This window comes from Gorilla gorilla, chromosome 6, assembly GCF_029281585.2.
Source record: "Gorilla gorilla gorilla isolate KB3781 chromosome 6, NHGRI_mGorGor1-v2.1_pri, whole genome shotgun sequence".
Classification (NCBI taxonomy): Eukaryota; Metazoa; Chordata; class Mammalia; order Primates; family Hominidae; genus Gorilla; species Gorilla gorilla.
In genome coordinates, this window is record NC_073230.2 from 137,562,745 (window position 1) to 137,584,297 (window position 21,553).

Sequence of the window (21,553 nt, forward strand, 5' to 3'; positions counted from 1 at the left end):
TGTGGAATAGAACTTTGTGCAGTGATGGAAATGTTCTGCATCTTCACTCTCCCTTATGGTGGTCACTAGCCACGTGTGAAATGTATCTAATGGGACTGAGAAACTGAATTTTTAATTTAAGTAGCCACAGGTAGCTAGTGATTACCATAGCAAATGCTGCAGTTCCCCAGGTTTTTAGTCTTGATTATACCTCCCAGAAGTTGTCTGCTCCAAAGGTCAACAGTTCAGCAGGAAGCAGAGCCCATGCCTTTGAGAGGCTGGAGGTATTGCATACTCCCAAAAATCCCAGTGTCTCACTCAAATAATGAGCCCAACAGTGCAGAAGAGCTCTGGGCTGTTGTTTCTAAAATGCAAGCATACAGCCTTCCTCCTCTCCCATTTTTATTTAGACCTGTACTAACAAAAAGAATTCTGGCATTACAAATTGTTTTGTATCTTGATGTCTTCAGAATAAATATATAATGTGCTTCATAATTGGAAGCAATTTTGATGGTTTTAAAATCAACATTTTTTGTGTTGCTACCTTGCGCTGAGACTTGTGCTAGATAGTGAGGATACCAAGAAAAATAAGCACAGGGATTTTGTGTTGTTCATCTTTATCTCCTCAGCATCTAAGATAATACACAATGCATAGTGGGCTCTCAGTAGTGTTTGGTGAACTAATAAGCGAAAGATGTCATCGCCGCTGTCAAAGCACTCACTCACTATGTGGTGGGGGCCAACAGGCAGGTACAGATGTGTTCCTGGTGTGGAGAAAGTGCCAAGGTGGCTCAGCGAAGAAAAAAGAATTCTTGTGGTGCTATCAAGCAAGGCTTCATTTGAGGGAAAAGTAGGATTTCTGTAGGTGGAAAAAGAGAAGACATTGATTTGAAACTCTCTGGTTGTTTTATAAACTTCATATTAGCTATGTCCACAGAGCCTCCAAAAGGATATAATTCAAAAAGGATTTTAACCAAAATGAAATATGTTGTGACTAATAGATACAGTTTATTTGAATGAATGATAGTTTTTCCCATTTGATATTTTAACTGTGCTACACAAGAGTGAGAGTAGACATAGCTCGATTTGTAGTCTCATTGTTCTGTCTTTTCTGCCCGTTTCAGTGACCCAGGACTCTTTGTTTATTGCTGTGATTTTTCTTCCACAGCTATAGAACTGGTCCAGGTGAGTACAATGGGAAATTACCTATCGGTAATTTCCACTGATTAAAGGGAAAAGGTTCTCCTAAAAATCAAGGTCTCTGGCTGTGTTCTTATACAGTCTGTGTTCTTACGGTCTAAAAGTAAAAGATTTACTGATAACGAGCATACCTTGTTTTACTGCGGTTCACTTTATCACACTGTACAGATGTCGTATCTGTTCATATATTGAAAGTTTGTGGCAGCCCTGCATCAAGCAAGCCTACCAGTGCCGTTTCTCCACCACCATATGCTCACTTAGTGTCTGTGTGTCATGCTTTGGTGATTCTCAGAATATTTCAGACTTTTTTACTATTACGTATGTTACAGTGTGTGATGTTACTGTTGTACTTGGTTTGGGGTTCCACAAATCACATCTGTGTAAGACGGTCAACTTAATAAATGCATGTGTTGTGACTGCTCCACCAACCTGCCATTCCATTTCTCTCCCTCTCCTCGGGTCTCCTTGTTCTCTAAGACACAATATTGCAATTAGGCCACTTCATACTCTACAGTGTCCTCTGTGTGTTCAAGTGAAAGGAAGAGTTTCACCACGTTGCCCAGGCTGGTCTCGAATGATAGCTTACACTTGTGTTGTAATTATTAAATTTAATACACAATTGCATAAACTAATGAAATACTATTGCATGCCAGTGCGGTGACTCATGCCTGTAATCCCAGCACTTTGGGAGGCCGGGGTGGGCGGATCACGAGGTCAGGAGTTCAAGACCAGCCTGACCAAGTGAAACCCCGTCTCTACTAAAAATACAAAAAAATTAGCCAGGCTAAAAATACAAAAATGGCGCATACCTGTAATTTCAGCTACTCAGGAGGCTAAGGCAGGAGAATCACTTGAACTCAGGAGGCAGAGGTTGCAGTGAGCTGAGATCGCGCCGCTGCACTCCAGCTAGACAACAGAGTGAAACTCCATCTCAAAAAAATAAAAATAAAGATAAAAATACGTTATTGGTTGGCCACAATGGCTTAACGCCTGTCATCACAACACTTTGGGAGGCTGAGGCAGACAGATCACTTGAGATCAGGAGTTCAAGACTGACCTAGGCAACATGGTGAAACCCCATCTCTACTAAAGAAAAATTCAAGAAATTATCCAGGCATGGTGGTGGGCACCTGTAGTCCTACCTACTCAAAAGGCTGAAGCAGGAGAATCGCTTGAACTGGGGAGGCAAAGGTTGCAGTGAGCCAAGATCGTGCCACTGCACTCCAGTCTGGGTGACAGAGTGAGACTCCATCTCAAAAAAAAAAAAAGAGAGAAAAAAATAGTTTATTGCTAAAACATATTAATAATCATCTAAACCTTCAGCAAGTTGTAATCTTTGCTAGTGGAGGGTCTTGCCTTGATATTGATGGCTGCTGATTGATCAGGGTGTGATTGCCAAGGGCTGGGGTGGTGGTTGCTAAGGGCTGGGGTGACTGGCAATTTCTTAAAATAAGGTAACAATGAAGTTTACCATATCAATTGGCTCTTCCTTTCATGAAAGATTTCTCTGTAGCATGCGATGCTGATAGGATTTTGCCCACAGTAGAGCTTCTTTCAAATTGAAGTCCATTCTCTCAAACCCTGCTGCTGCTTTATCAACTAAGTTTGATGCCATTTCAAAACAAAAAACCTTTCTTGCCATTTCAAAACAATGTTCATAGCATCTTTACTGGAGTAGATTTGATCTCAATAAACCACTTTCTTTGCCCAACCGTAAGAAGCAACTCCTTATAGATAAGGATGCTGGTTTAAAAAAAGAAAGAAAGAAAGAATAAGACTAAAAAAGAAGCAGCAACAAGATTGCAGCAATTCAGTCACATCTTCAGGCTTCACTTTTTTTTTTTTTTTTGAGACAGGGTCTCACTGTGTTGTCCAGGCTGAAGTAGAGTGACACAATCATAGCCCACTGTAGCCTTGAATTTTGGGCTCAGGCGAACCTGATGAGATGATTCCATTGGGGTTCTTTGAGTTACAAGTAACAGAAACATCTAGACAAACTCAAAGCAATAAAGTAGAATGTCATAGAACCTAAGGGCACAAAATACAGCCCCAAGTTCCTGGTATCTTACCTCTCATTGTCCAGGGCCCATTTGTTTTTTCCCTCTTTGCATACCAGTTTTCTCTAGTCAGTATTTCCTAGTTTTGCACATGGCCTCAACGTGCTTGCTCCTCCCAGTCCCTTACAAGCTCACCCTGTTCAGGGGTTCATGGTGCCTCACTAAAATGATTGTGTCCCAGTTCTGAAGTCCCTGGAAAGTCTAGTTAACACAACCTAGCTAATAAATACAGCAGCCCTGTTTGAATCAGCTTTGGCCAATGAGAAACAAACTCACATATTTGGAGAAGATGGACATTGAGGGTAGATGCCTTAAAATGTATCTGTTATGGCTGGGCGCAGTGGCTCACACCTGTCATCCCAGCACTTTGGGAGGCCAAGGCCAGCGGATCATGAGGTCAGGAGTTCGATACCAGCCTGACCAATATGGTGAAACCCCGTCTCTACTAAAAATATGAAATTTAGCTGGGTATGGTGGCACGCACCTGTAGTCCCAGCTACTTGGGAGGCTGAAGCAGAAGAATCGCTTGAACCCAGGAGGCGGAGGTTGCAGTGAGCCGAGATCGCGCCACTGCACTCCAGCCTGGGTGACAGAGCAAGACTCCATCTCAAAAAAAAAAAAAAAAAAAAGTGTCTGTTACAATTGGCCAGGCGTGGTGGCCAGCACTTTGGGAGGCTGAGGTGGGCAGATCACTTGAGGTCAGGAGTTCAAGACCAGCCTGGCCAACATGGTGAAACCCTGTCACTACTTTAAAAAACACAAAAACTAGGCCGGGTGCAGTGGTTCATGCCTGTAATCCCAGCACTTTGGGAGGCTAAGACGGGCAGATCATCTGAGGTCAAGAGTTCCAGACCAGCCTGGCCAATATGGTGAAACTCCATCTCTACTAAATACAAAAATTAGCCAGGTATGGTGGTAGGTGCCTGTAGTCCCAGCTACTCGGGAGGCTGAGGCAGGAGAATCGCTTGAACCTGGGAGGCAGAGGTTGTAGTGAGCCAAGATCACGCCATTGCACTCCAGCCTGGGCTACAAGAGCGAAACTCCATCTCAAAGAAAAAAAAAATACAAAAACTAGCAGGACGTGGTGGCATGCACCTGTAATCCCAGCTACTGGGGAGGCTGAGGCAGGAGAATTGCTTGAACCCGGGAAAGCAGAGGTTGCAGTGAGCCGAGATCGCACCACTCCAGCCTGGGCAACAGAACAAGACTCTGTCTCAAAAAAAAAGGGTCTGTCACAATTATGTATAATGCTGTTAGGGCAGATTAGGAATTGGTAGTGCCATGCTTTTAGAATTATTCATGCAGTTAAAGACCAAATGAATATTGAAGCCTATCTTTACTTCAGTTTTTGATAACGAAGTAAATTTTCTACATCTACAGAAATAGATTTTCCTGAAGAATTCTATGGTTTGTGTAATATTTTCTAGTTGGGAGTTGTTTTAAATCGTGTACTTTGTTGTTTGTTTTGAGACAGGGTCTCAGTCATTCAGGCTGGAGTGCAGTGGTACAATCAAGCTCACTGCAGCCTTGATCTCCTGGGCTCAAGTGATTCTCCCACCTCCTGTGTAACTGGGACTACGGGCACATGCCACCACACCTGGCTAATTTTTTTTTTTTTTTTTTTTTTTTTTTGAGACAGAGTCTAGCTCTGTCGCCCAGGCTGGAGTGCAGTGCGTGATCTCGGCTTGCTGCAACCTCTACCTCCCAGGTTCAAGCGATTCTCCTGCCTCAGCCTCCAGAGTAGCTGGGATTACAGGCGGGTGCCACTGCACCCAGCTAATTTTTTGTATTTTTAGTAGAGACGGGGTTTCACCATGTTGGCCAGGCTGGTTTTGAACTCCTGACCTCAGGTAATCCGCCCACCTCGACCTCCCAAAGTGCTAGGATTACAGGCATGCACCCGGCATTTTTTAATTTTTTGTAGAGATGAAGTCTCATTATGTTGCCTAGCTGGTCTCAAACTCCTGGGCTCAAGTGATCCTCCTGCCTCAGCCTCCCAGGGTGCTGGGATTCTAAGCGTGAGCCACCGTGCCTAGCAGATCGTGCTTTTGGTTTGTTTGTTTGTTTTTGTTTTTGAGACGGAGTCTCCCTCTGTCGCCCAGGCTGGAGTGCAGTGGTGCGATCTCGGCTCACTGCAAGCTCCGCCTCCCGGGTTTACGCCATTCTCCTGCCTCAGCCTCCCGAGTAGCTGGGACTACAGGCACCTGCCACCACACCCGGCTAATTTTTTGTATTTTTGGTGGAACGGGGTTTCACCATGTTAGCTAGGATGGTCTCCATCTCCTGACTTCATGATCTGCCCGCCTCGGCCTCCCAAAGTGCTGGGATTACAGGCGTGAGCCACTGCGTGCTTATTTAAAGTACGTGCTGTCTCTCTCCTTACGAATGTTTTTTTTTTTTCCCTGTTGGTCACTCATTTTCATGATCGTTTTCCAATTCTTAGATCTGACTTCATGCATGAGAAGTACAGAAAGTACACAAGAATAAAGAATAAAAGTAGGGGAGTCAGGAATGTTCTATTTTAAACGCAACTATTAGATTCCTCACTGTCTTCCTTCAATTATTCCTGATCTTTACTCTTTGAGTCCTCCCTGAAATAACATGCTATTAGATTGATGCAAAAGTAATTGTCGTTTTTGCCATTACTTTTTTTTTTTTCTTTTTTTTTTTAGACGGAGTTTCACTCTTATTGCCCAGGCTGGAGTGCAATGGTGCAATCTCGACTCACTGCAACCTCTGCCTCCTGGGTTCAAGCGATTCTCCTGCCTCAGCCTCCCGAGTAGCTGGGATTATAGGCATGCGCCACCACACCCAGCTAATTTTGTATTTTTAATAGAGATGGGATTTCTCCATGTTGGTCAGGCTGCTCTCGAACTCCTGATCTCAGGTGATCCTCCCGCCTTGGCCTCCCAAAGTGCTGGGATTACAGGCATGAGCCACCACATCCTTGCCATTACTTTCAATAGCAAAAACCGCAATTACTTTTTCACCAATCTATATAATGATTAGAAATATATCCCCTACTCTGGAGGGTGAGGCAAGTGATCCTATCACGTGAACCCAAGAGTTTGAGGCCAGCCTGGGCAACATGGGGAGATTTTGCCTCAAGAAAAAAAAGAAAAAAGAAATATATCCCTCTTCATGAAGTAGCAACAGTTACATTTAAAATTTAAAACAAGATAATCTTTTCTTTAGGCTATGTTAATATTTTCTAACTTACTTGTCTCTTCCACCTGTCTGCAGACAAATTCAGAATATGATCCTTCTCGGTGTTTTGCCTTTGCTCACGACCTGTGTGATGAAGAGAAGAGTTACCCAGTGCCCAAGGGCAGTCTTGATATTATCATTCTCATATTTGTTCTTTCAGCAATTGTTCCAGACAAGTAAGTTTGGGTCCCTTAGCTGGTAGTGTCACAAAAAGAAAGCTTTGGTGAGGGACCTTTTTTTTTTAAAATAGGGTCTTGCTCCATCAGCCCAGGCTGGAGTGCAGTGGCACGATCATGGCTCACTGCAGCCTTAATCTCTTGGGCTTAAATGATCCTCCCTCCTCAGCTTCCCAAGTAGGTGGGACCACAGGCACGTGCCACCAGTCCTGGCTAATTGTTGTGTTTTAGCAGAGATGGGGTTTTGCCATGTTGCCCAGACTGGTCTTGAATTCCTGGGCTCAAGCGATCCTCCCAGAACAGAACTTCTGTTCTGGCCTCGAAACTTCTGCAGTAGTTGGTTCTTCATTTCCTTGTTGTGGCTCAACATTGGGAAAGAATGGGAAATCAGTCTCTAATGAGTATGTGGGGAAATTCCTATTGATAATCTCATCACATGCCATTTTAGAACTGTGAACTGTGGGTGTCACAGCTTTCAGGTAATGTCTCATTATTGGCCTTTTATTTTATTTTATTTTTTTTGAGACAGAGTCTTGCCCTGTTGCCCGGGCTGGAATGCAATGGCATGATCTAGGCTTACTGCAACCTCCGCCTCCCCGGTTCACACAATTCTCCTGCCTCAACCTCCCGAGTAGCTGGGATTACAGGCACCCGCCATCATGCCCAGCTAATTTTTGTATTTTTAGTAGATACGGGGTTTCACCATGTTGGCCAGGCTGGTCTTAAACTCCTCACCTTGTGATCTGCTTGCCTCAGCCTCGCAAAATGCCGGGATTACAGGTATGAGCCACCACGCTGGCCTGTTTTTTGAAGACGGAGTCTTGCTCTGTTGCCCCGGCTGGGGTGCAGTGATGAGATCTTGGCTCACTGCAACCTCCACCTCCCGGGTTCAACCAATTCTCCTGCCTCAGCCTCCCGAGCAGCTGGGATTACAGGTGTATGCCACCATGCCTGGCTAATTTTTGTATTTTTTTTTTTTAGTAGAGATGGTGTTTCACCATGTTGGCCAGGCTGGTCTCGAACTCCTGACCTCATGATCCGCCTGCCACGGCCTCCCAAAGTGCTGGGATTACAGGCGTGAGCCACCACGCCCAGCCTATTGGCCTTTTAAATGCTTTAAATAAAACAACCTTATTAGCAACACGAAATTTACATTGAACCTTAACTAAGGTGTTCTCTGATGCTTACAGTGTTTTAGAAAAGTGTGATACAGAATTCTATAAAATCAGATTCTGATTAAAGGAAAGTCAAATGCTATATCCTAAAATACACCATTAAAACTTCATATGCATAGGTAACCAGTGGTCCTATGAAACTACCTTCTCTCTTTTTTTTTTTTTTTTTTTTCTGAGATGGAGTCTCACTCTGTTGCCCAGGCTGGAGTGCAGTGGTGAGATCTTGGCTCACTGCAAGCTCTGCCTCCCAGGTTAAAGCGATTCTCCTGCCTTAGCCTCCTGAGCAGCTGGGATTCAGACAAGCACCACCACACCTGGCTAATATTTTTTGTATTTTTAGTAGAGATGGGGTTTCACCATGTTGGCCAGGCTGATCTTGAGCTCCTGACCTCAAGTTATCCACCCATCTCGGCATCCCAAAGTGCTGGGATTACAGGCATGAGCCACTGCACCTGACCAAAACTATCTTCTCAAGAAAGCAGAGTCAGATGGTGGCTAAGAGATTCAGATACCATGGACTAATTCCATGGAAGCCCTTGTCACTGCCAGAGTGCAGTGAGTCTGGACAGGCTGGGGGTTGGCAAATGTTAGGGTAAACTATACCCATGAAATCATGAGATTAGAGACTTCAAATATCTCCTCATTCTGTGTCATCGGAGTCCTGCAAAGATGATTAAGTAAATTAGTGTTAAAGGTCAAGGTAAGCTGGTGTTAGGAAGCCAGATTACATGACTAGAGACTGCAGGGACCAGTGATTGAGATCCTGGTTTATCTCCCAGAGTCCAAGGACCCCTTGCTGGCTGCACAGGATAGGAGCTTTGAGTGATTGACCTTCCTCTAGAAGGCCACACTTCCTCTAGAAGGGTACTGAAGTCATCCAACCTGAGAGGATGAGTGTGAAATAAAGGCATATGCAGGATAACCCAAAAGGCCTACCATGGTTTTAAACTTTAATAATTGCAGAGGTTGACCAGGCACAGTGGCTCACGCCTATAATCCCACCACTTTGGGTGGCTGAGGTGGAAGGAGTGCTTGAAGCCAGGAGCTCAAGACCAGCTTGGGCAACAAAGCAAGACCCCCGTCTCTACTAAAAATAAAAATAAAAAAGTTAGCCAGGTGCATATTTGTAGTCCCAGCTACTCAGAAGGCTGAGGCAGGAGTATGGCTTAAGCCCAGGAGTTTGAGGCTGCAGTGAAGTGAGCTATGATCACACCACTGCACTGCAGCCTGGGTGACAGAGTGAGACCCTGTCTCAAAAAAAACCTATGACCTTAGAAGTTTCAATGCTACAAACTTTTTAAAAATTGACATGGACTAAAACAAATTATTAAAATTTAAAATTCAAGTCAGCCACAGTGGCACACACTTTTAGTCCCAGCTACCTAGGAGACTGAGGCAGGAGGATCACTTGAGCCCAAGAGTCCAGCCTGGGCAACATAGCAGAGCAGGACCCCGGCTGCTTTTTCTTTGTTTGTTTGTTTGTTTGTTTTCTGAGACAGAGTTTCACTCTTGTTGCCCAGGCTGGAGTGTGTGCTATGGTCTTGGCTTACTGCAATCTCCGCCTCCCGGGTTCAAGCGATTCTCCTGCCTCAGCATCCCAAGTAGCTGGGATTACAGGTGCCTGCCACCATCCCTGGCTAATTTTTTTGTATTTTTAGTAGAGACAGGGTTTCACCATGTTGGCCTGGCTGGTCTCGAACTCCTGATCTCAGGTGATCTGCCTGCCTTAGCCGTTTTTTTGTTTTTTGTTTTTTTTAAGTGGGAAACATTCATTATGCAAAATTTAAATAGACTTTGAAATTTTTTTTGGTGAAGTTTGTAGCATTTAGACTTCTGAAGTTATGAAAGCTTCAACCTGCACCAAGACTTTTGAAGAACACTGCATATGGAAAGCGCAGACCTAAGTGTAAAACCCTCTGTCTGTTATACTCATTTGCATACTGATTGTATTGCCATGTAACTTGTAAGTTCTTGAGGACAAGTCTTCATTTAACAAACAGAAACATACCGCCCCTACATTGAAAGAGCTCAGGTCTAATGGTGCAGGCAGATAGGTCACCTAGCAGAACCCACTGGATGCTCAGGATTCGGCTTAGCCACAGGAGCACAGGGCAAAGATGGCTATCTAGGACAGTGGGGAAGTGAGCCAGATGGAGAGCAGAGAACTGTTGTTTGTTTGTTTGTTCTTTGGAGACGGAGTCTCAGTTACTCTGCCGCCCAGGCCGGAGGGCAGTGGTGCAATCTTGGCTCACTGCAACCTCCACCTCCCAGGTTCCAGAAGTTCTCCTGCCTCAGCCTCCTGAGTGTCTGGGATTATAGGCGCACGCCACCACACCTGGCTACTTTTTGTATTTTTAGTAGAGACGGGGTTTCACCATTTTGGCCAGACTGGTCTCAAACTCCTGACCTCATTTGATCCGCCTGCGTCAGCCTCCCAAAATGGTGGTATTACAAGCATGAGCCACCGCACCTGGCCGGGAGCAGGGAACTTTCTTATGGCAGAAGCAGGCTGTCCTTGGGCCTCTTCGGGCTGAAGGCAGTGGATCGAGGCCACAGCTGTGAGCAGGCAGCTAACGTCCTTCAGTTCTAACTGAAGAGTAGAGGAGCTTAGATCTCAGACTTGGTGTGTCAGTTGAGGAAGTCCACTGGCTTTTTGGGATATGCTACAGGGAAAGAGAACTCTGTCTTTAAGGAGATCTGATTGACTATCATTCCCTGCTGCTCCACAGGATGCAGAAGGCTATCAACAGGCTGAGCAGGCTTCTGAAACCTGGGGGGATGGTACTTCTGCGAGATTACGGCCGCTATGACATGGCTCAGCTTCGGTTTAAAAAAGGTATTTTGAGAGTGCTGAATCCTAACCATTAGAGATCATGTCCTTTGCAGGGACATGGATGAAGCTGGAAATCATCATTCTCAGCAAACTAACACAAGAACAGAAAACCAAACACCGTATTTTCTCACTCATAAGTGGGAGTTGAACAATGAGAACACATGGACACGGGGCGGGGGGCATCACACACTGGGGCCTGTCTGGAGGTGGGGGGGCTGGGAGAGGGAGAGCATTAGCAGAAATACCTAATGTAGATGACGGGTAGATAGGTGCAGCAAACCTCCATGGCACGTGTATACATATGTAACAAACCTGCATGTTCTGCACATGTACCCCAGAACTTAAAGTATAATTTAAAAAAAAAAAAAGGTATTTGGCCACTATAATCAAAAAATGGTGCTGCCATCAGAATAGAAACTCTAGAATTAGAACTCCTTATATAAAGCCATTTAATATGTGACAGAGTAGTATATTTTTTTAAGAAAACTGAAGAGGCTTGTATAATCTAGATATTGAGGTCTTTTTAAGCAAGACAGCTACCTTTAGAAGAGCTTTTATTAGAAAGACATTTGAAAGACAGCCGGGCGCAGTGGCTCATGCCTGTAATTCCAACACTTTGGGAGGCCGAGTCGGGCAGATCACCTGAGGTCAAGAGTTCGAGACCAGCCCGACCAACATGGAGAAACCCTGTCTCTACTAAAAATACAAATTAGCCGGGCATGGTGGCACATGCCTGTAATCCCAGCTACTCGGGAGGCTGAGGCAGGAGAATCGCTTGAACCCAGGAGGCGGAGGTTGCAGTGAGCCGAGATCGCACCATTGCACTCCAGCCTGGGCAACAAGAGTGAAACTCTGTCTCAAAAAAAAAAAAAAAAGACATTTGAAAGACATAAATAATTTTAAATGTGGCATGACAAAAGATGCCATTAAAAATGTAAAAGGCAAATGACGGAGTAAGAAGGAATATTTTCAGTGCATATAATAGATAAAGACTTAATATCTTTGCTCTTCAGGGAGCTGTCATGAAACTGATAAGGGAAAGATCAGTGACCCACCCAAAAAGCAGGTGAGGAGTGTTTAGCCAGTTCACAGAAGAACATATCTAAATGGCCAGTAAACAACACTTCAAGGAAATAAAAATAACGAGTTAGTACTTCTTATTGCTGGCCAATTCAAAGAAAGAGGTGCATTCCTTCATTACTGGTAGAAAAAGAAATTGTTACAGCCTTTTTTTTTCAGATGGAGTTTTGCCCTTGTTGCCCAGGCTGGAGTGCAATGGCGCCATCTCGGCTCACTGCAACCTCTGCCTCCTGGGTCCACCCGCCTTGGCCTCCCAAAATGCTGGAATTACAGGTGTGAGCCACTATGCCCAGTATTAACAGCCTTTTTTTTTTTTTTTTTTTTTGAGACGGAGTCTCGCTCTGTCTCCTAGGCTGAAGTACAATGGCATGATCTCGGCTCACTGCAACGTCTGTCTCTTGGGTTCAAGCAATTCTCCTGCCTCAGCCTCCCGAGTAGCCGAGACTACAGGCATGTGCCACCACGCCTGGCTAATTTTTTTGTATTTTTAGTAGAGACAGGGTTTCACCATGTTGGTCAGGCTGGTCTCGAACTCCTGACCTCAGGTGATCCACCCACCTCGGCCTCCCAAAATCCTGGGATTACAGGCGTGAGCCACTGCTCCCAGCTTACAGCCTTTTCTTAAGCACCCAATTGTTCAATCCAGTCTTTTTTTGAATATAGTCAAGAACTAGCACATAATACATGCAGGAGCAAAACTTTGTAAACAAAGTGAATGCCTCTGGATAGGGAGATGTCGTGCTTGTCACCTGAGGTGGACCCCGTACCACTGAACTTGGAGGATTTCTGTTGTGTATTCAGTGAGAGGAGAGCAATGTACAAGGGAGTATTTTAAACTCCATCCCCGTATACCAGTATCTGCAGGGAAATACGTATACACGTGTGATGATGTGGGCATTCGGGAAGGTCTAGAAGTATGTGCCAGGCTGGTAAACTGAGATGAGGTCAGGGAGGTTAGCAGCAGAAGGGAAAGCATGTTCATGATCAAAACAGCATCTGAGTTGTATTTATGATTCTGTAGACACGTGAAGAGACATGCAAAGGACAGTCACCACCAAAATGGTAATGGTTGTCTCAAGTTTCCTTAAACTCAGCTATATTGCTTAATTAAAAAAAAAAAAATAGGCCAGGCACAGTGGCTCACGCCTTTAATCCCAGCACTTTGGGAGGCCAAGGCGGGTGGATCACCTGAGGTCAGGAGTTTGAGACCAGCCTAGCCAACATGGTGAAACCCTGTCTCTACTAAAAATACAAAAAATTAGCTGGGCGTGGTGGTGGGAACCTGTAATCCCAGCTACTTGGGAGGCTGAGGCAGGAGAATCACTTGAACCTGGGAGGCAGAGGTTGCAGTGATCTGAGGTCATGCCATTGCACCCAGCCTAGGCAACAAGAGCGAAACTCCGTCTCAAAAAAAATAAATAAATAAAAAGTTTGTGCTGTTAGTTTAATAGGGTTGGGAGAGTGAACAAGTTGTTTTCATCAAATAATTCTAGAGTTTTGGAGTGGGGTGCTTAGGAACCTCATGTTTTTTGGCATTGTGACTTACTCCCGTTGAGCTGCTCTTCCCGAAGCACTGAGGCAGGAGTGCTCTCCACCCAACAAACTGGCCTCTCAGTTAACATTCCTTAGCAATGCAAGTCAAAGAGACACTTTAAAGTGTCTCTGATTTTTAACACATCACTCTGCAGGCCAGTGTCTATCTGGAAATTTCTACGTGAGAGGTGATGGAACCAGAGTTTACTTCTTCACACAAGGTATGAAACACTCATCTTTTTACGCTAAAAGTCCCCAGTACCAGATGGTCTTCAAGGCACGTTCAGAAGGAAAACTATCTGGCCCCTCCTGCCTTTTAGGCAGGCTGTTTCCTGCGGTTCCCTGCTGCTCACACCCTCTTCCATCCTGGGCTAGGCTACCCATGGCAGCCAGCCACTCGGGCCCCCAGGCAGCCCTGGCTTGTCCATGCCTTCAGTCCTGCTCTGCTCTCCCTGTCTGCCACTGTCCAAAATGGGAAGCCTGCCCACTCTGCAAGGCTCACCTCCAGTCCAGCCTGTCTCACCCTCTACACGGGGTTGTGCTTTGGTGTGCCCGGGTCAGGGTGAACCCTGGGTTCTAGGGGTGCCGGGAACTGCTCTCCTTTGCAACTGGCCCATCCACAGGCTTCATCCTTCACTTGGGCCTTCTGTTCCTGGGCCCTTTTTAGGGTCACCTTCTTTGAGCCTTTGGTTAAGATGATGAAACCTCTTTCCTAAAGCAATTGCTTTGACATACGTAGATATTTTTGCATAAATTTTAAGGTGTTCATAGAGCCTAAAGGGCAAATATAAACCAAAGGTTTTTAAAAAAGAAAAAACCGCGGCCTATACACAGTGGCTTCCCCTACCTAAACATGAACTTGTTGTTACCAAGCCACCACTGCATTTATAACCAAATGGCCACGTAAAAAACACGACAGCAACTTCCCAGAGCCCCATTTAACAAGGACTTAGTAGATAAAAATGCCTTTTCTTGAGGGGAAAATGCATAAACATCTTTTATTTTCCACACTAGAGGAACTGGACATGCTTTTAACCACTGCTGGACTGGAAAAAGTTCAGAACCTGGTGGACCGCTGACTGCAGGTGAACCGAGGGAAGCAACTGACAATGTACCGGGTTTGGATTCAGTGCAAATACTGCAAGCCCCTTCTGTCCAGCACCAGCTAAGAGGCACCTGCTGCCAACACGATGCAAGCCCGTTGTGTTTCCGAGCTTTTTTTAAAAAAAATTTGTAGCACCGGGCATGGTGCATGCCTGTAATCCCAGCCACTCAGGAGGCTGAGGCAGGGAGGATCCATTGAGCCCAGGAGTCCAGCCTGGGCAAAATAGCGAGAGACCCTGTATCTGAAAGTAATAATAAAATAAAAAGAATATAAATGAGGTCTCGTTGATGTTGGACAATTCAAGAATTCAGACTTGAACCTTAAACCTAGGAAAAGTTACTTTGTATCAGGATTCTAACAATTATACTTCATATTTGTGAAGTCGTTTAAAACATAATTTTCTCAAGTTCTTTCTTTGAGACCTCAATCTGTCTTAGCATTTTGTAACTAATAACTGAAATTTTATTCAAAGGAATTGTAAACCTTAAACCACCAATTTATTTCCATGTGAAAAAGTGTTATATATGACAAGTGTTTTTTGACTGTAATTGCGTTAAATCTTTTGAGAGTGTAAATGCCGGGCTAGGCAATTGCAGTTAATACATACAGGGGTTAGTGAAGGGCTTATTAAGTTGTAGGGGAAGCAAGCTGGGAAGAATCAGATCAGATATTTTCCTGACAAAAAAAAAATGACCCTGTAGACAGCATCAAAATGTGGTGTTCTCGTTAAGTAATTGATCGTGGTCTTCGCTTTAATCTTAGTTCCGCCAGGCGCGGTGGCTCACACCTGTAATCCCAGCACTTTGGGAGGCCGAGGCGGGCAGATCATCTGAGGTCAGGAGTTCGAGACCAGCGTGGCCAACATGGTGAAACCCCGTCTCTACTAAAGATAAAAAAATTAGCTGGGTGTGTTGATGGGTGCCTGTAATCCAGCTACTCGGGAGGCTGAGGCAGGAGAATCACTTGAACCCAGGAGGCAGAGGTTGCAGTGAGCTGAGATTGCGCCGCTGTACTCCAGCCTGGGCAACAAAGCAAGACTCTGTCTCAAAAAAATAAAAAAAATCTTAGTTCCATGGAATTTTAAGCACTGTTCCCCCTCTAACCTATGTCTAAAGAATTAAAAGAATTTGGCCGGGTGAGGTAGCTCATGCCTGTAATCCCAACACTTTGGGAGGCTGAGGCAGGTGGATCACGAGGTCAGGAGATCGAGACCATCCTGGCTAACACGGTGAAACCTCGTCTCCACTAAAAATACCAAAAAAAATAGCTGGGCATGGTGGCATGCGCCTGTAGTCCCCTGTAGTTCCAGCTACTCAGGAGGCTAAGGCAGGAGAATCGTTTCAACCTGGGAGGCAGAGGTTGCAGTGAGCCGAGATCATGTCACTGCATTCCAGCCTGGGCAACAGAGGAAGACTCTGTCTCAAAAAAAAAAAAGAAAAGAATTTTCACTTTTTGCAAAATTATCTTTTTTTACTGCACCCTTAAGTGTTTGACACAAAAGGAATTGAGAGAACTTCTTAATTTTAACCACATCATCACTTCACTTCTGAATGTGATCACTGTCAGTGTTAGATGCTTTTTTTTTTTTTTTTTTTTTAGGAGACAGGGCTCTCACTTTGTTGCCCAGGCTGGAGTTCAGTGGTGCAATGATAGCTCATTATCACCTCGAACTTCTGGCTCGAGCCATCCCTCCACCTCAGCCTCCTGAGTAGCTAGGACTGCAGGTGGGCACCATCATGCCTAGCTAATTGTTAGATCCTTTTTTTTTATGTTCTGCATTTTTTCAATTATTTTTACATATTTCTGTCTTGATCCATGTGGTTATAGGATATATCCTTAATTTTAGAAAGTAAGGACTTTTCGACCAGGCATGGCGGCTCACGCCTATAATCCCAGCACTTTGGGAGGCCGAGGTGGGCAGATCACTTGAGGTCAGGAGTTCCAGTCCAGCCTGGCTAACATAGTGAAACCCCGTCTCCACTAAAAAATAAAAAACCAGCCCAGCATGGTTGTGGGCGTCTGTAATCCCAGCTACTCAGGAGGCTGAGGTAGGAGAATTGCTTGAACCTGGGAGGCGGAGGTTGCAGTGAGCCGAGATGGTGCCATTGCACTCCAGCCTGGGCGACAAGAGCGAAACTGCATCTCAAAAACAAAGATGCCTAGCTTTCACCTTGTTGATGTTTTTCTAAATTTTGGAATAATAAATTTATATAGGAATACTGCAAGAATAGTCCATTTTTTTCTGATGTCCCAACATCAGCAAATATATTACCAAATATATCCATCACAAGTAGGAATACATGGAAACATTAATGCCAGCCACTAACCATTCATGTTTACTCAGTAGTCCCAATAATAGCTTTGTCACACAAAAACATGATTATGTTGGCTGAGCACAGTGGCTCCTGTAATCCTAGCATTTTGGGAGCCCAAGGCAGGAGGATGACTTGAGGCCAGGAGTTCAAGACCAGGCTGGGTAATGTAGCAAGACCCTGACTTTTTTTTTTTTTTTTTTTTTTTTTTTGAGACGGAGTTTCGCTCTTGTTGCCCAGGCTGGAGTACAATGGCACGATCTCGGCTCACCGCAATCTCCGCCTCTCAAGTTTAAGTGATTCTCCTGCCTCAGCCTCCCAAGTAGCTGGAATTACAGGCATGCACCACCATACCCAGCTACATTTTTTGTATTTTTAGTAGAGACAGGGTTTCTCCATGTTGGTCAGGCTGATCTCGAACTCCTGACCTCAGGTGATCTGCCCGCCTTGGCCTCCCAAAGTGCTGGGATTACAGGCGTGAGCCACCACGCTCGGCCAAGACCCTGACTTTTTAAAAAATGTTAAAAATAGGCCGGGTGCGGTGGCTCACGCCTGTAATCCCAGCACTTTGGGAGGCCAAGGTGGGCGGATCATTTGAGGTCAGGAGTTCGAGACCAGCCTGGCCAACTTAATGAAACCCCATCTCTGCTAACAATACAGACCGGGCATGGTGGCTCACACCTGTAATCCCAGCACTTTGAGAGACCAAGGCAGGTGGATCACCTGAGGTCGGGCGTTCGAGACCAGCCTGACCAACATGGAGAAACCCCGTCTCTACTAAAAATACAAAATAGGCAGGTGTGATGGCGCATGCCTGTAACCCTATCTACTTGGAAGGCTGAGGCAGGAGAATCACTTGAATCTGGGAGGCGGAGGTTGCAGTGAGCCGAGATGGCGCCATTGCACTCCAGCCTGGGCAACAAGAGTGAAACTCCATCTCAAAAAAAAAAAAAAAAGTACAAAAATTATCTGGGCATGGTGGTGGGCGCCTGTAATCCCAGCTATCTGGGAGGCTGAGTCTAGAGAATCATTTGAACCTGGGAGGCAGAGGTTGCAGTGAGCCGAGATCGCGCCATTGCACTCCAGCCTGGGCAACAGTGAGACTCCGTCTCAAAATAAAAAACAAAAAAAAATGTAAAAAATAAATAACTGTATTGATTTTATTAGTTGTGTCTCAGTCTCCTTCAGTCTACAGTTTAGGCTTGCTTTTGCACCTTTGCATTTTAAGGTAAGAGGCTATTGTGTAAACTCGAATTGGGTTTGTTGGTGTTTCTTCATGATTTGGTTCAGGCTCTGCATTTTGGGCAGGAATATTCAGAGGTGATGCTGTGTTCCTCCCATAGGATCGTATCAGGCGGCACATGATTATGAATTTCCCCATTATTGGTGACGTCACTTAGTTGTGTTGTCTGCCAGGTTCTGCCACTGTAAAGTTAATAAGTATTTTGTAGGGAAGTGCTTTGAGACTATCCTGTTCCTCATCAAACTTCTACCCCCTAGTTTCAGTATCTATTGCTGTTTTTTGGCTGAATAACTATGATGGTTGCCAAATAGTGGTTTCTGATCCTTCCATTCCTTCTACACTGATTGGTTGGTATTTTGTACAGAAAAGCTTTCTCATATCTGATTTGCTTGTCTCAGTATGGACCCATGGGTATTTGAGTTTCTTGTGGGGTTATTTGTTGTTGTTTTTGAGACAGGCTCACCCAGGCTGGAGTGCAGCAGCATGATCACTGCTTACTGCAGCCTCGACCTCCCAGGCTCAGGTGATTCTCCCACCCCAGCCTCCCAAGTAGATGGGACTACAGGCATGTGCCACCAAGCCTAATTTTTGTATTTTTTGTAGAGACAGGGTTTCACCATGTGTCCCAGGCTGGTCTTGAGCTCCTGAGCTCAAGCAATCCTCCCACCTCGGCCTCCCAAAGTGCTGGGATGAGCCACCGCGACTGGCCCCACTTAATGGGTTTTCAGAGGTGGGAGCAAAGAATGAAGGGAGGAAGAGAGCTCCCATCTTTTCCATTACCGTATTTACTTAAAACTGGAAAAAACTGAATCACTGGGATGGTATTTCATTTATCTTTTGAAATGAAGAATAGATACATTAATTTAAATGATTCTCTAAAGACTGTCCTTCAGCATCCCTAAAGCATTTCAAAACTATAGGCACAGTTTTTATTTTATCTTTCTGGCACCTGGTTTGGGCTTTGGCTTAGATTAAAAAGACGAGCCTTCTCCTGCCCCTGCTCCCTTTTATTCCCTGCCATCTGCTAAGCTCGACTTTTTATCTCTCAGGCCAAATTTGACTCTGTAAGGGACTTTGCATAACGTTTCATCCTCAGAATCGCTAATGATGGGCAGAGGACTGTTATATGTGTTGGGAGGGATTAAAGTATATGACCTCAGTGCCACTTAAAAAATAAATACTGTCTCAACTATCAGTCTGGCTCTGAATGGTATCTCTTAATATGCTTAATGCAAGAATGGTGGGTCGGGCGTGGTGGCTCACGCTTGTAATCCCAGCACTTTGGGAGGCCGTGGCAGGCGGATCACCTGAGGTCAGGAGTTTGAGACCAGCCTGGCCAACATGGCAGAACCCATCTCTACTAAAAATAAAAAAAATTTAGCCAGGCATGGTGGTGGGAGCCTGTAATACCAGCTACTGGGGAGGCTGAGGTAGAAGAATTGCTTGAACCTGGGAGGAGGAGGTTGCAGTGAGCAGAGATTGCACTCCAGCCTGGGTGACAGAGCAAGACTCCATCTCAAAAAAAAAAAAAAAAAAAAAAAAAAAAAAAAAGGTGCTATGTGGGGCTGGAAGGTGGCTCCAGGTGTGAAGCTGCTCAGGAAGTTGTGTGGTTTCAATGTGAATCTAACAGAGAAGTGTTTCTGAAACGATTTACCTTCCTAAGTAGTGTTAATTAGGGTGAGGAGATAAATTCAATGTTGTTTGAAAAATGAGAGACAGTTTGAGACAGATGCACTGGAGCTATTGGAGTGAAACCATGTTCCTGAAGGCAGCGATCACCCTGAAAGTGGGTTTTGCGCTGTGAAAGGGATTCATCTCCCGGTCTTGCAGGATTCATGTAGAGCCTGGCGTCTGTTAATGCTATCAAACCTATGTACAATGGGTCGGCCACTTCTTTTCATATAAGTTCATATTCTCTTGGGCTCTGGTTGGAAAATTAGGCCTTGGAAACTTAGTGAGAAAGGGAAAATCTAACGTGCTAAGCCATCCTACTTGGATGTAATTGATTCCTATCTTTGCTTAAAGACATACTTTAGTAGGAGTAAGGAGTTCTGTCTGTGGCTTAAAAGATGAGCTCAGGACAAGCAGTTTCTTTCAGTCTGTTCACAAAGGCGTGTTCTTTGGTTTGTGGCTGCAGCTGCTATTTTCAGAGCCTGGCTGCGTTGATGCATTGCAGATTTGTGCGTGCTTCCTAATTTGGTCTACAGGTTGTGATTTGGGAACCCTGGTTAAGAGGTAGAAGAAGTGCTCATGGTGAATTTCCTAGGTGAAAACACTGAAACATTGCATCATGACTGCTTCATTTTATTTAAATAAGTGTCTTGGCTCAAGGTTGGACATTGTCTCTGTAGCCAGTGAAACACACTCCATGACCAGGTTTCAGGACAAATCACCACAGTCCGATTTAATACCCCACTGGGGACCCTGAGACACCGTAGCCTTGACTCCAGCCTCAAGCTTGGCATCTTTACCCACAGATGAGCCTCACACTGCCTTCATTCATTCATTCTCTACTTCCATTCTCTGAATTTGGATTTTGCCATTAAAATTTAATGTTATAGCCAGGTGTGATGGCTCACACCTGTAATCCCAGCACTTTGGGAGGCCAAGATGGGAGGATCGCTTGAGTCCAGGAGTTCAACACCAGCCTGGGTAACATAGCAGCATCCTGTTCGTACAAAAAAATAAAAAATTAGCCAGGCGTGGTGGTGCCTGTGTGTAGTCCTAGCTACTCAGGTGGCTGAGGTGAGAGGATCGCTTGAGCCCAGAAGTTCAAGGCTTCAGTGAGCTGTGATCACACCACTGCTCGGTGACACAGCAAGACTCTGTCTCAAAAAAGAAAAGAAAAGAGAGAGAGAAAGGAAAGAAGGAAGGAGAGAGGGAGAGAGAACGAAGGAAAGGTAAGAAAGAAAAAGAAAAGTAGCCAGGTGTGGTGACCCATGCCTGTAATCCCAGCTACCGGGGGAGCTGAGGCAGGAGAATCGCTTGAACCCAGGAGGCTGAGGTTTCAGTGAGCCAAGATCACGCCACTGCACTTCAGCCTGGGTGACAGAGTGAGACTCCTTCAAAAAAAAAAAAAAGAGAGAAAGGGAAGAAGGAAAGAAAAAAAAAAGAAGGAAAGAAGGGAGGGAGGGAGGAACATTTATCAGCAGTGGCACACTTGAGAAACCCTCCAAGGGTGAGCAGAATGGCGAGGGCTCTGAAGATCCCTGCTACTGACAAGCCCCTGTCACCCTCTTCAGCCTTGCTTCTCATTACCCCTCAATTTTTGTGGGCGATTAAGGCCGACATTCAATCGAGCTCATTAAATTATGAGTTTCTGACAGGGTGCGGTGGCTCATGCCTGTAATCCCTTTGGAGGCCAAGACAGGTGGATCCCTTGAGGTCAGGAATTCGAGACCAGCCTGGCCAACATGGTGAAACCCTGTCTCTACTGAAAATTAGCCAGGTGTGATGGTGAGTGCCTGTAATCCCAGCTACTTGGGAAGCTGGGGCAAGAGAATCACTTGAACCCAGGAGGCGGAGGTTGCAATGAGCTGAGATCCTGCCATTGCACTCCAGCCTGAGTGACAAGAGCAAAACTGCCTCAAAAAATAAAAAATAAAAAAGACCAGGCACGGTGGGTCACACCTGTAATCCCAGTACTTTGGGGG

General features: G+C 45.2%; 1 protein-coding gene across 1 annotated transcript in view; it reads left to right on the forward strand.

The window, feature by feature from the left end:
• METTL2B (methyltransferase 2B, tRNA N3-cytidine) overlaps nucleotides 1-17,823 on the forward strand; it is a 28,039-nt gene extending 10,216 nt beyond the window's left edge. Inside the window, exons 5-9 of the mRNA XM_055392221.2 lie at nucleotides 1,104-1,164; nucleotides 6,480-6,619; nucleotides 10,524-10,630; nucleotides 13,396-13,461; nucleotides 14,255-17,823. Of these exons, the coding sequence (XP_055248196.2) occupies nucleotides 1,104-1,164; nucleotides 6,480-6,619; nucleotides 10,524-10,630; nucleotides 13,396-13,461; nucleotides 14,255-14,319 (439 nt within the window). The 3' untranslated portion in view covers nucleotides 14,320-17,823. The remainder of the gene's footprint in view (nucleotides 1-1,103; nucleotides 1,165-6,479; nucleotides 6,620-10,523; nucleotides 10,631-13,395; nucleotides 13,462-14,254) is intronic.
• Nucleotides 17,824-21,553: the final 3,730 nt, after the last annotated feature.